This window comes from Leuresthes tenuis, unplaced genomic scaffold (genome assembly GCF_036924035.1).
Source record: "Leuresthes tenuis unplaced genomic scaffold, fLeuTen1.0.hap1 SCAF_14, whole genome shotgun sequence".
In the NCBI taxonomy this organism is placed as follows: Eukaryota; Metazoa; Chordata; class Actinopteri; order Atheriniformes; family Atherinopsidae; genus Leuresthes; species Leuresthes tenuis.
In genome coordinates this window covers 14,131,209-14,142,978 of record NW_027325368.1, presented here as the reverse complement: position 1 = coordinate 14,142,978, position 11,770 = coordinate 14,131,209, and the positions used below count along the sequence as shown (strand labels likewise).

Here is an 11,770-nt window from a genome sequence, read left to right as displayed (position 1 = left end):
AACAGAATTATTATGGTTATAATGAGGAAAAGCCACACCAGTAAGTTGGTGCCATTATCAATTCCTTTCTTGGTGTTTGTCTTCTCATAGCTGCCTTTATTTTTTCATCTGGACAAAAAATTTCCTAGGTTCTTCTGCCATAGGCTATGTCACAGTCCTATTTGCAGGGGTGCACATTGCACATAGAAAAACTCTTCAGGTCTGGCAATAGTGGCTAAGGCAATATTGTTGAAAATGATGCTCTGATGCAGTACATCACATTTTTAATGCAGGTTTTCCAAGCCTTAAACATGTCAATGTTAATACCTAACCCTAACCAGGAACATTTAATATCCAGATTTAACCCTTCAGTTTTGTAATATCCTACCTTAACCTTAAGCCATTTGTAATGTATGAAACAGCAAAAAGCAGAGAGCCAAAGAACAAGGAAACAATGATGATGAATAATGTAAAAAGGACACTGAAAACTAAAGGTACTTAAAGGGCACTGGTGGTCAGGATGGGATTCAGTCTTAATTCTCCCAGTTCTCAGTCGGGTGTATGGTCCTCCAAATGGGGATTTTTTAGCTATTAAAAGTGATGCAACAGTTGATATGTGACTATCTCATGAAATGCTGTCACAGTGTATCATTCTGTGGAGTTATGTTTGTCGCAGAACAAACAGCAGAGTGTCCTTGGACACAAATCAATAGATTAAATTTAAGTGACGGTTGCACTTCTACGCTGGCACTTTTTCAGATGAAAGTCCTACATCCATCTTTTATCCTGTTACACAGTCTAAACCTCCACCTAGGTGAGATGGGTTCAAATCCTTTGACGATTGCCATCTATCAGGGGACATATAGCTCATACATACACATGTGTTCTTCCCAGAGGAGTTTTTTTTAGGACACAGAGAAAAGAAGGAATTGCTGCAGGAGGCTGGGTACATTTTGAAATTCTACATTTATTTTCCTTTTACCAAAGTGTTGTGTTATCAATTAAAATAGACGATGAGTGCCAATTAAAATGCGATGGCGGTTAAAATCTCACTAATGAATCATTTCAAGTCCATCTTTTAAAACTTAAACAGTCCCTATATAAATAACAACTACACAATGATGTTTGCAGAAATTACTTTAATAAAAAAAAATGAACTCAGATATGTGGGCGTGGTAAAGAGGGAACTTGGATTAACCAGCTTGGAGCTTTTGAAAATGAGATGAAAAATTTAAGAAGTGCATGGAAAACACTGTCATGATGAGGCACACCCACAGCATTTTAATGAGCTTCTGTGGATGTCTCGCATATGGTAAATGCCAGCACCCCTCCTCTTGAAAGCAGCTCTGCCAAAAAGACTGCGAGGCTATGCAGCTATCCAACGGGTTCAGCCTCCTCATTAATGATCAGCATTTATTATGTAAACTGTGGCAGCTCTGATGTGAAGACTTGGACTAGCAGGGGATATTCTGTTGTGTTCAAATGGCAACTAGCCCGGCCCAAGCATAGGGATGCTGCCTCTTCCCAGATATGCTCGACAGTTGGAACATTATTTTCTCCACACACACTTAGACTTCTCTCAGTTGCTATTTACACTAAGATGATCACATTTGAGACAGGATTTCTGATCATTTTTGAACAGAGGTATAAGTTTCAGTTCACACAAACCTGGGAGATTAGAGCAGGGATAAACCATGGGGACATAGTGGTGATTAAGTAAAGTATGCTTTGGGCTGGGTTACCTGATAAGTACTCCATGGGCGTGCATAGTTTTTACTGTTCCCAGTTAGATTCACCACTAACTGACAACAGCCAGTCTGGAAACCAGTGGGAGATGTCACAGTGGCCATATTCATTATGTGTAGAACAATATACAGATGTTAGGGATGATATTTAATCTTTCTATACTCTAGTATGAGACAGGAAGGAAGGGACAATTTGAAGAGCAACAATCCTTCTCAAACATGCATTTGTTGTGCTAAACTTTCAATATAAAACACTCAATTTCACACTCAAATATTTGTGTACTGCAACCTTTAGTTGGGACCTATTCCCTTTCTCTGGTAATCACGATGAATAAAATAGTGAAGAATTTGAAAAAAAAAAAGTTAAATTGTGGACAGTTCTCTTGTGGGAATTTATTTTAGCTGTGACAAAATCTTGCAGCTCTCTCAACCCTCCCAGCCCTGACAGAACACAATGGGATGGTTGGATACGTAATCCAAATTCGGCATTTACAAGAAGAGTGTCACCACTTTAGCCTGTTTACAAAGGGAGGAATAACACGTCCCCACCTTTATTTGAAGATATATTAACATTGTAAAGATCCAGTTTCCCCTTTTTTTTTTTTTTTTTTTTTTTTACTTTTGATAGGTCTTGAAGTCAGATTTTATTTAGTTTTAATGTCCTCTGAAAGAGCAAACCTACCCAAGTAGCTGCACTCTTCTGTTGACAATACATTTTACATTTTACACTTGCATTTTGTATTTTTGCCACCAATAAACAGTTTGCCATTTGTCAGGAACTCCTCCATTACTCAGAATCAAACAACTTCTTTACAAATAGATTTGAACTCATTCCTGAGGTAATTCAAGACAATGTCTCTTTGTAGTTAGTGAACACTGAAATCATTATTTGGCAAATCAAATTAAGATGGGGAATGACAAAGGTGGATATCTTTATGATTTTGCCATGGCTACAGTTCCAGCTGACACCAGGATTCTTGGTGTAAAAAAAAAAAAAGTTTAAATAATCAAACATCTTTTCTATTTTTAGTGATATTGCGTGTCATTTCCAGCGGCCACGCTCCCCTGCCCCTCAAAACACTTGGAACACAGTCCACTGACTGTGTTAAAAAAATGTTCTGTGCTTACTAATAGGCTTACTCCATGTCTGGGAAACGGGCTGAATGCGTACCATGAATGCAATCTTAGAAGACACTCTTCAAAGCCTTTGTGAAGTGGTGACTTAAGATGTGAAAGATGGGTTATTGGTAAAATTTAACAGTGACTGTTGTGGATAGGCAACAACACTTACAGTGTGATAGCATCTGTACACCAACCCAGCATCCAAACACAAACACTTGAGTATCTGAGTGGTGGAGAGCCACAGCAGGGCTCAGTACAATAGGTGGCACGAGAGCCTCTCTGTATCCTCCCTGACACTGCTTTGTTTCTGAGGACCCTCAATATTGAAATGAGTCTGTGTGTTTAGATTTCCTGATCTAGTGACTGCACCTGCTGAGCTGATTGCTTCCCTGTCATACATGTCTTGATTCTGTTTAATATGCATGTACTAGTTAATAAGTATGTTCTATTTGATCATATTTTACACAGCAAAGGTATAATTCTCTTATTGAAGCCTGAGTTTGGGACTATGGGTCTGTCTTATGGACACCTGGCGCTGGGTCTTCGGAGGTTAAAGTAAAACAAATACCCACAGTACTGTGGAGATGCGTTTTCTCAAAATTTCATAGATCTCTTTACCGTTAACGTGTAGTTACACATCAGTTTACAAACTCTGAGTGAATGCTGGGCTGAAACACATGTATTTATTTCGTTGGGATGAAGTTGTTTCTACGTTAGCATTTACAGTTTACGATTTACAAGAAAGCAAGACAAAATATTCCTCAATAAAGCAGCACCTGCATAAATCTTTGTGTGCATTTGTTTCCATGACAGCCCAACTCCAGTTTCCATGACATCAACACACCTTTGTGACATACCTAAATAGCGGTCCAGGTTTCCTATTTTGAGTCAGTAGTCTTTTAATAGCTAGTCAGAAGCTACCTGAATATCAAACGTGCAGTTTGAGCAAATGGGGAGAATTTGATTAATATGAGCTGGCCACAGAATCTGGAATCACTAAAATATGAAAAGTTATTTGTCATTCATTTATTTCCTCATAGAAGCCAGTTACTCACAGTGTGCATGACCTGTCATTGCAGATAGTCATCTCACCTACATTATGTGAATCAAACACATCACAGGAGTCAGAAATTGCCTTTAAACTACCTTCTTCAATGCAGTTGGAGCGTTTATCTCCAAAAAATAATAGTCACCAAGAAGAATTTTCATATGTAATCACCGTGAAACATTAACATTTATTTAAAAATAAATAATAATAATAACACAGGCAAAGAGCCTGGATAAAACTGTGTCACTTTCATTACACTGGCCCCTGCACTGCTTCTGTAATATCAGCAAGATGGAGGTGGATCATTTTTTGAGAAAATGACCGTAATTCAAACTGGGCCCTCTCGGTCACTGCTGATATGGTGCTGCTTATTTTCTTTGATCGCTACAGGTGGACTGACAGAACAGTCTCAGTCTCTGAATTCAGTAAGATCTACAGGCTATTTCACTGTCTCTGGGAGGTGCGTCACAAAAAAAATATATAGCTCTTTCTGGTTCTTTAAGGTGCCAGCCTCAGATGTCAAGGTTTCATCATTAAAGAAGCAAAGGTTTTTGAAGCAAAAGAAATCAGGGGCCATCAATTACCAGAGACAAAGTAAGAAGCAAGTGGCATTAAAACTAAAATTCAAATCAAACAACAACAACACAGGATTGATCTGCGTTTGTAGCTGTAAGTCATTGTTTATTGAGCTATTCTTCTGCTCCTTTTGCAACAAGGAAGGAGTCATAATGACAGTTATGTCTCGGCAGTGGCGGGAATTTCGTGGAATTTATATATTCTTTCTCAAGTACAAAAAACTGCGATACATGTAAAGTACACAAGTGTGTTTGACACTTTATACTTGCACTACACAACATTTCAGAGAAAAATATTGTATATTTCACTTGTCTGACAGTTATAATTAGTTATATTAAAATAACGATTTCTACACACCAAATGCAAGACAAACATTAGAGATGTTGTTTGAGAGATTCATTCAACTATATATAGACCTGATACATTGTCACCATTTATGTAAAAAAAGTAAAGATTTCTTTGTTCCAATCTTTTAAATGTGCTTAAATTCTGCTGTTCCCTTAAACATTTGAGGCATTATAGAGATTTGGGCTGCATTGTGATCATGTTCCTTCAAGTCCTAAGATCATTTTATTTTACAAGCCAAACATTTGAGTAATTGAAAAAACAGTCAACACAATGCAAACATTCATTAGCTTTAGCATGACATGTGAGGGTAAAATACAGCTTTTACATGGGTGTATTAGTAATAATAATCTATTGATGCTGTGTATTTCATATGCACATAGAAGAAGCAAAGGGAACATTTTTACAACGACCAAACAACCCTGCAGAGTAATGCGAGCACTTGTGATACAAGATTGTGTCTCCGTGCGTGAATCAAATATGAAGAATTAAGCAAGGGAAATATGACTGGAGCTGGATGAACAAAGATAACTCAAACTCAAATGTCAGGCTAGGAGGGTGATATTTGAACAAGACAGAAAAGTGGACTCTTGAAGTGGGGAAGAATTCACATGCTCTGACTCGAGTTTTGCTGTGTTAGAAAAAAAAAACTAAAGACTAAAGATACTTCTCAAAACAGCTTATCTTACTATAAAGAGAAAACATGCCAATTCAGTCTTGATAATTTAGAGTAGAAGTACCAAACTTGTCCTTGGTGGTCTTCCGATATCTTACAGAGCAGAATCTTGACTTTGATTTTTCCTCTAATCTTACACTTGTGGTAGCACTATTCTGATATAATCTCAACACTGCAAAGTGTAATACATACATGCACCGAGAGCAGACGTAATCCATCAGATATTCAGGCAGCGTTTTGAAGAGCGTCGTGCGCTCTCTCGTGGATATTTTGAGCCACTGTGCGCAGTTTCATCAGGAGCCTGAAGCTTTCGGAACACATATGAGGGTGTTGATTGCAGTTTCCGTTCGTCTGGCACCTGTTGCTGGTTTATAATTTTTTCTGCTTGCTGAGGATTTAAAAACCACAGCGTTCACTTCACATTAAGACCATGTCGGGGGAACACAGTGATTCTAACTCCACTGGGGACTATTTTGACAACACCTCAACTAGAGTCCAGAGCAGCTTCGTGTTCTCAGGACCCATGTTTGTCATTTTGACGGTAATGATGGTGACTTTGGTTGTTGTGATAGTTCTTGGCAACGCACTGGTTATTTTGGCATTCAAAGTGGACAAGAGTTTGAGAAGACAATGCAATTACTACTTCTTGAATTTGGCAATCTCAGATTTTCTTGTAGGTGAGTTCCATCTTAGTTTTTCTTTCTCTCGTTTTCCCCTTTTACATCAGTGCCTTGGATAAGAGAGTACTGAGCTTAGTTTTATGGGAGATATTTTTGGCATAAAGTCTGATTTACAATAACATGATGGTGTTCCATACTTAGCCAACCAATGGTACATTGAGTTCTAAAATCCATTTAATAGGTTTGAATAGGTAAAATCCTTTAGGATACCTCTGTGTAAGCCTGTCAGTATTCTGTGCTGTAGACAAGATCATCAGTGACAGAATTAAAACATTACATAGCAGCAGAGAAGATACAGTTTTTTTTATTTCTTTTCCAGCAGTGACAATGCTAATTTATCCCCAGTACAAAATTCCTCAACATTTAAGCAATAATGTTCTGTTGTCACTGATTGTGTGTGAATGCTAGCATCTGTTCAGAAGTGTTGATCCCTTCACAACATTACTTGTCTGTGTAGGGGCATTCTGCATCCCGGTCTACATCCCCTACATCCTCACAGGCAGGTGGACGCTGGGCCGAGGATTGTGTAAGCTGTGGCTGGTCACCGACTACCTGCTTTGTTCTGCGTCCGTCTTCAACATTGTGCTCATCAGCTACGATCGTTTCCTCTCAGTCACCAGAGCAGTGAGTGGAACAGACTGTCCTTTAACGCTCACAGTCAGTAAAGGGCATGTCAGCATGTGATAGTGACAGTAAACTGTCATATTTGTGAAAGAATGTGACCAGAGAAAAAAAAGTTCAACAAGAGTAGGGTCTTGGTGATTCTCTTTTAATAATACATATGCTTTGTCCTTGTGGCCCGTGGCTTGATTTCTGATGAAACCATCGGTTGGGGCAGTGTCTCATCCTCCCAAATGTGCCCATCTGTGGAGGTTAATCATTCCTGACCCATTCAGGCCTAGTGCCACCCCTAATTACAGTTTTCCCCCATGACAAAGATAAGAAAAAAAAAAAAGCCACGCCACAACTTTGGGCTAGAGCGGTCTTCAGCAAAATACACAGAAAAAAAGCACATCATGGACAACAAGCTGTCATATTTGATTTGCTAAACTTCAATGCATGAAACACTTTTAATTCCCACTTCAACAGATTCCAATGACTAAGTCTGTTTCCATGCATCCACATTCCATGACTTGTTTTTATCTGAAATACAATTGCTTAGCACCAATTTCCTTTTTTCTGACTGTCATACATTTCCAAACTTCCACAGCTGTTTAAATCATTTAGCTTTCCTTTTAGGACGTGTCCATACATCACCCAGCTGACCGTATCCTATGCCCATGTGTTAACCCAAAGGTGGGATGATGCTTGGCACAGAAGACACAGAGAGTGCTCTGTTTCCTTTCAGAGGCAAACACTTAACATCAGAGCAATGAATACAAATAACACCAGAGAGAGTGAACCTCTTCTTTAATTAGACAGCTTTGATCATAGAGGTCCTCCCCCGTGCCACAGCCCCTTCAACCAGCAGAGATCAATCGCTGCAGACACAAGCCATCGGCAGCTAAGCAACATTTTCCTAAAAGCATTTCTCTCTGAACATTGGAAGACAAAGGGCTGTCAACAGTCAGAGACACAGTTTGTCTTTGAAAAGAAAGGGTGGAGTCAGATTACACACAGCTAGCATGACAGCACATTGCCAAAACTGCACAGTATTCGAGAGAAAGAAACATATTTTTGTGTTTTGATTACAAGCATTAGCTTAGAGTCACATGATATAATCTCAGGAAGAAGCTAATTAAAAGCAAAGATAACATAAATTTGCTGATTGCAACAGATGATTGACATGCAGCAGGGCCCACAATCATAAGGTACCAACTGATTTATACAAACATAAGAGGACCAAGGATAATCTTCTCTGAAATAGAAATAATTACAAAGAACCACTGTGACATATATGCAGAGCAGCTGGAGAGGTTGTAAAGTATGCTGTCTGATGAATAGGCGCATGGTCAGGACCACGGGACGTGACACTAATTGAAACAAGTGGTCGTGAGAGGTACTTCATATATTTAAAAGTTATTCACACACTTAGATCCTGCATGGTGTTAGCGTTGAACATGGCTTTTGTTTATACTGTATGTTCAGTATTCATTTGTCGAGACATATGAATGATGTGGCTAAATTATATTTGAATACATGTGTTTGATATTCATTTGAATTTATAATTACTAAAATCCTAATTTTTTAATGTATTTTCAAGGTACTTCTTCTATTTTGGGTAGTTCTACTTTACGTTACTTACACATTTCTGGAAAAAACTGCCTTTGACTTTACCTAATTCTTTTTTATAAAAATAATAAAAGAGCATATCGTTATTACCAGGTCTTGAAATTAGATGAATGCAACTTCAGATGAACAACAGCATATTACACTGGGTCCAAAATGATTTGATAAAAACTAAAACAAAATGCAAAAGCGGTGGGGGAAGAAACTAAGTGCACCCTTACTGCTTCCATAGAAATTAAGTGGCAGGTAGCAGTCAGGTGCCGATAATGAAAATGACTTGATTAACTGTTCATCAGCAAGTGAGAGCACCTCTATAAAAGCAGAGGTTTTGGCTGTTGGATTGGCTGATTAACACTATGCAAAGGTAGAAATACATCAGTAATGATCTTAAAGAGGCAAATGTTGATGCTCATCAATCTGGGAAGGGATGCAGGGTTACCAAGCATTTTGGAGTCCAGCATTCAACAGTGAGAAAGAGTATTCACAAGTGGAAAATAATCAAAACATCTGCTGGTCATCTCAGGAGTAAAGCAACAAGTTTAACCTGAAATCTGTGTAATGCTCAGGGAAATCGCAAAAAAACAAAACAAAACAAGAACTACACAAGTAAGGCCAATTTGGAAGAGTTCCCAGTGGGAAGCCTATTCCCTCTGAAAAGAACCTTGCAGCGTGGCTTTGGTTTGCAGAGCTGCATCTGAACAAACCAAATTCTGGAACAATGTCAAACACAGCATATCAGCACTCACTCCTCATTCCAGATGTCAGTCACAGGTGGTTCTCCAAGCCATTGAATCATTTGGTGTACTTAGTTTTTCCACACACTTCTTCCACATGTTGCCTTAGTTTTCATAAAACATGACACAGTATAACATTTTTGAGTTACTGTTCATCTGACGTTGTATTTACTTAACTTTAAGACCTTGCAAACCAGGTTGTGTTCATTTTTGTCCTGATACTTAAAACCTTAGAATTGGCAGAGGGTGTACTTTCTTTTTCACATGACTTTAGGTGTAGGTTTTGTTTGCCAGATATAAGTACAATGTTGCTTGTAAATAGTAAGTACATTTAATTTGAAGACCATAATAACTATTCTTGATTTTAATAATATTTCAAATTTCAGATTTTCACTTTCTCACACAGCTCTTCGGTTAAAATAATCTGAATACCTCTTTCACCACTGCTGCAAACATTTCTGCAATATTGAGAGAAGGCAGCATCCCTTGAAGCATTATTAAAGTCTTTTTTTTTTGTAATTCATGCTTTTTATTCCTAAAGGTAAGCTACCGTGCCAGACAGAGCATGACTCATCAAGCTATAATCAAGATGACGGCAGTCTGGGTGCTGGCCTTTGTCCTGTATGGCCCGGCTATCATATTCTGGGAGCTGGCGGTAGGCAGAAGCCGCGTGCCAAAGGATGAGTGCTTTGCAGAGTTCTATTACTCTTGGTACTTCTTATTGAGTGCCTCTATGCTGGAGTTTTTCTCTCCTTTCATCTCTGTAGCTTTCTTCAACCTCAGCATTTACCTCAGTATACGTAGGAGAAGACTCCACCACAGGGAAGCACAGCTCCAACTTCAACTGAGTGAACCTGCTTCTGCCCAGGTGGAAGGTATCCCCCTGTCCCACAACTGGGGGTTTGGGATAAAACTGCCTATAAGAGGCTCTATCAACTCCCAGACCTCCTCCCCTTGTTTGGGTAAACTAGATCCCTCAACCAGCAGGGCTGTCCAGCCCAGCCGTCTGTCCAGGGATAAGAAAATTGCTAAGTCCCTGGCTATCATAGTATGTGTGTTTGCCATCTGCTGGGCACCATACACCCTACTGATGATCATCCGTGCTGCCTGCAGAGGGCGATGCATCCAGCATCACTGGTATGAGGTCACCTTCTGGCTCCTGTGGCTTAACTCTGCTATTAACCCATTCCTCTACCCCTTGTGCCACAGTAGCTTCCGCAGGGCCTTTAGCAAGATTCTCTGCCCAAAGCGGCACACAGCATCACCTTCATCCGTCCTACGAGCTGGCCAGTGACAAGCAGATACCCAGGAATGGATGGATGAATGTGGATGAACAATATTCTAAAACTTTTCATGGACGTAATCAAAGTTTAACCCCAAAAAAAGGTGAAAATAACCCGTGCATCACAGTTTGTCACGTAGAACCCTGAATGATATCCTCAACACCTTGTAGTTTTAAGTGTTTGAATGTAAAATGTTGGTGCTGTGCAGCATTGTGTGTTTTACTGTCAGTCAGTTTAATTAAATCAGTAATAGATTTTAACTCATGAAAATATTCCAATATTTTACATGATAATAAGCTGTGAACGAGTTTTGCAGCCTTGTGTCAATTTTCTGAAGAAGGAAAAAAAAAATGGAATAAAAAGAACTTTCTTCAGGCCTCTTGATAATTATCATGCATACAATACAATTATGAAATCTGTCAGTTTAGTCTCTGTAATGTGCTCATGTAAAGCATCTTCTTCGACTAACTGGCACATGGAGGTGTAGGCAGATGTCAATGTAAGCACAGACACACACACACACAGTTTCCTACTAACTATAACAGAAGCACAGAGATGGAAACACAAAGTGCCATTATGTTTAAATGTACTGTGTATGAAATGAACCATTCTTTCAAAGCCAGACTTTCTTTAATGTTTTTTGGTCACAGTTTAGTAATGGATTATATTTGTGCACACACAATATATATCTTAGTTGTTCACAAAGCTTTATACTTATTATTATCTGCTATAATCTGGAAAAGAAAACGCAAAAACAGAATGACTCATAATAATTGAATACCTGAATTGATGCAGGATAGATCATGAATTCCTCTTTTTTTTTTACCATGGAATAATGATCAACCAGCTGTGAATTTATGTGATTACTTCACACTCAATAAAACAGCACACAGTTGTGCTGCTGTTTTATACAAAGTGTGGAGCTTCTGATTATTGAGTGACACAGACATGAAATCATTTACTTTGGATGACCAGCTTTCAGCTTTTGATATATAACAATAGCTGCAGTTCTTCTTACAGGGAGATTCATTAAAGGTACGGAAACCATACCAATTTTTTTGTGGAAACCAATTAATTTAGTTGCATATCAATGAATGTTTTAAATTAACATGCATCGAGTGATAATTTCTTCAGTGTGAAATAGTCACGTAAATCCACTGTAAGTTAATCATTGTTTCATGGTGACACAGGAATTTATTACATATCCTACATGAATTCATCACGAGTCTTACTTTAGGTAAAAATTACTTAGGTATATCATTATCCATCCTTATTATAAAATGCTACAATAAATTTATAGATCTTCATTCATTTCAAGGCTATCAGTGACCTCTGGCAGTCCCTTGACTGCAA

At 38.6% G+C, this 11,770-nt stretch overlaps 1 protein-coding gene across 1 annotated transcript; it reads left to right on the top strand.

Annotated features, from left to right (window-relative positions):
* Positions 1–5,921: 5,921 nt before the first annotated feature.
* On the top strand, positions 5,922–10,428 carry LOC140268186 (histamine H3 receptor-like). The gene is made up of 3 exons (XM_072362961.1): positions 5,922–6,168; positions 6,629–6,795; positions 9,676–10,428. Exons 1-3 carry the CDS (start codon positions 5,922–5,924, stop codon positions 10,426–10,428), a joined length of 1,167 nt encoding a protein of 388 aa, XP_072219062.1.
* Positions 10,429–11,770: the final 1,342 nt, after the last annotated feature.

Bases quoted from the DNA above. Each gene is read 5' to 3' on its own strand.
- LOC140268186 (XM_072362961.1), top strand. From the start codon at position 5,922: ATGTCGGGGGAACACAGTGATTCTAACTCCACTGGGGACTATTTTGAC. The intron at 6,169-6,628 runs GTGAGTTCCATC...TTGTCTGTGTAG, and splicing joins AATCTCAGATTTTCTTGTAG to GGGCATTCTGCATCCCGGTC. The intron at 6,796-9,675 runs GTGAGTGGAACA...TTATTCCTAAAG, and splicing joins TCCTCTCAGTCACCAGAGCA to GTAAGCTACCGTGCCAGACA.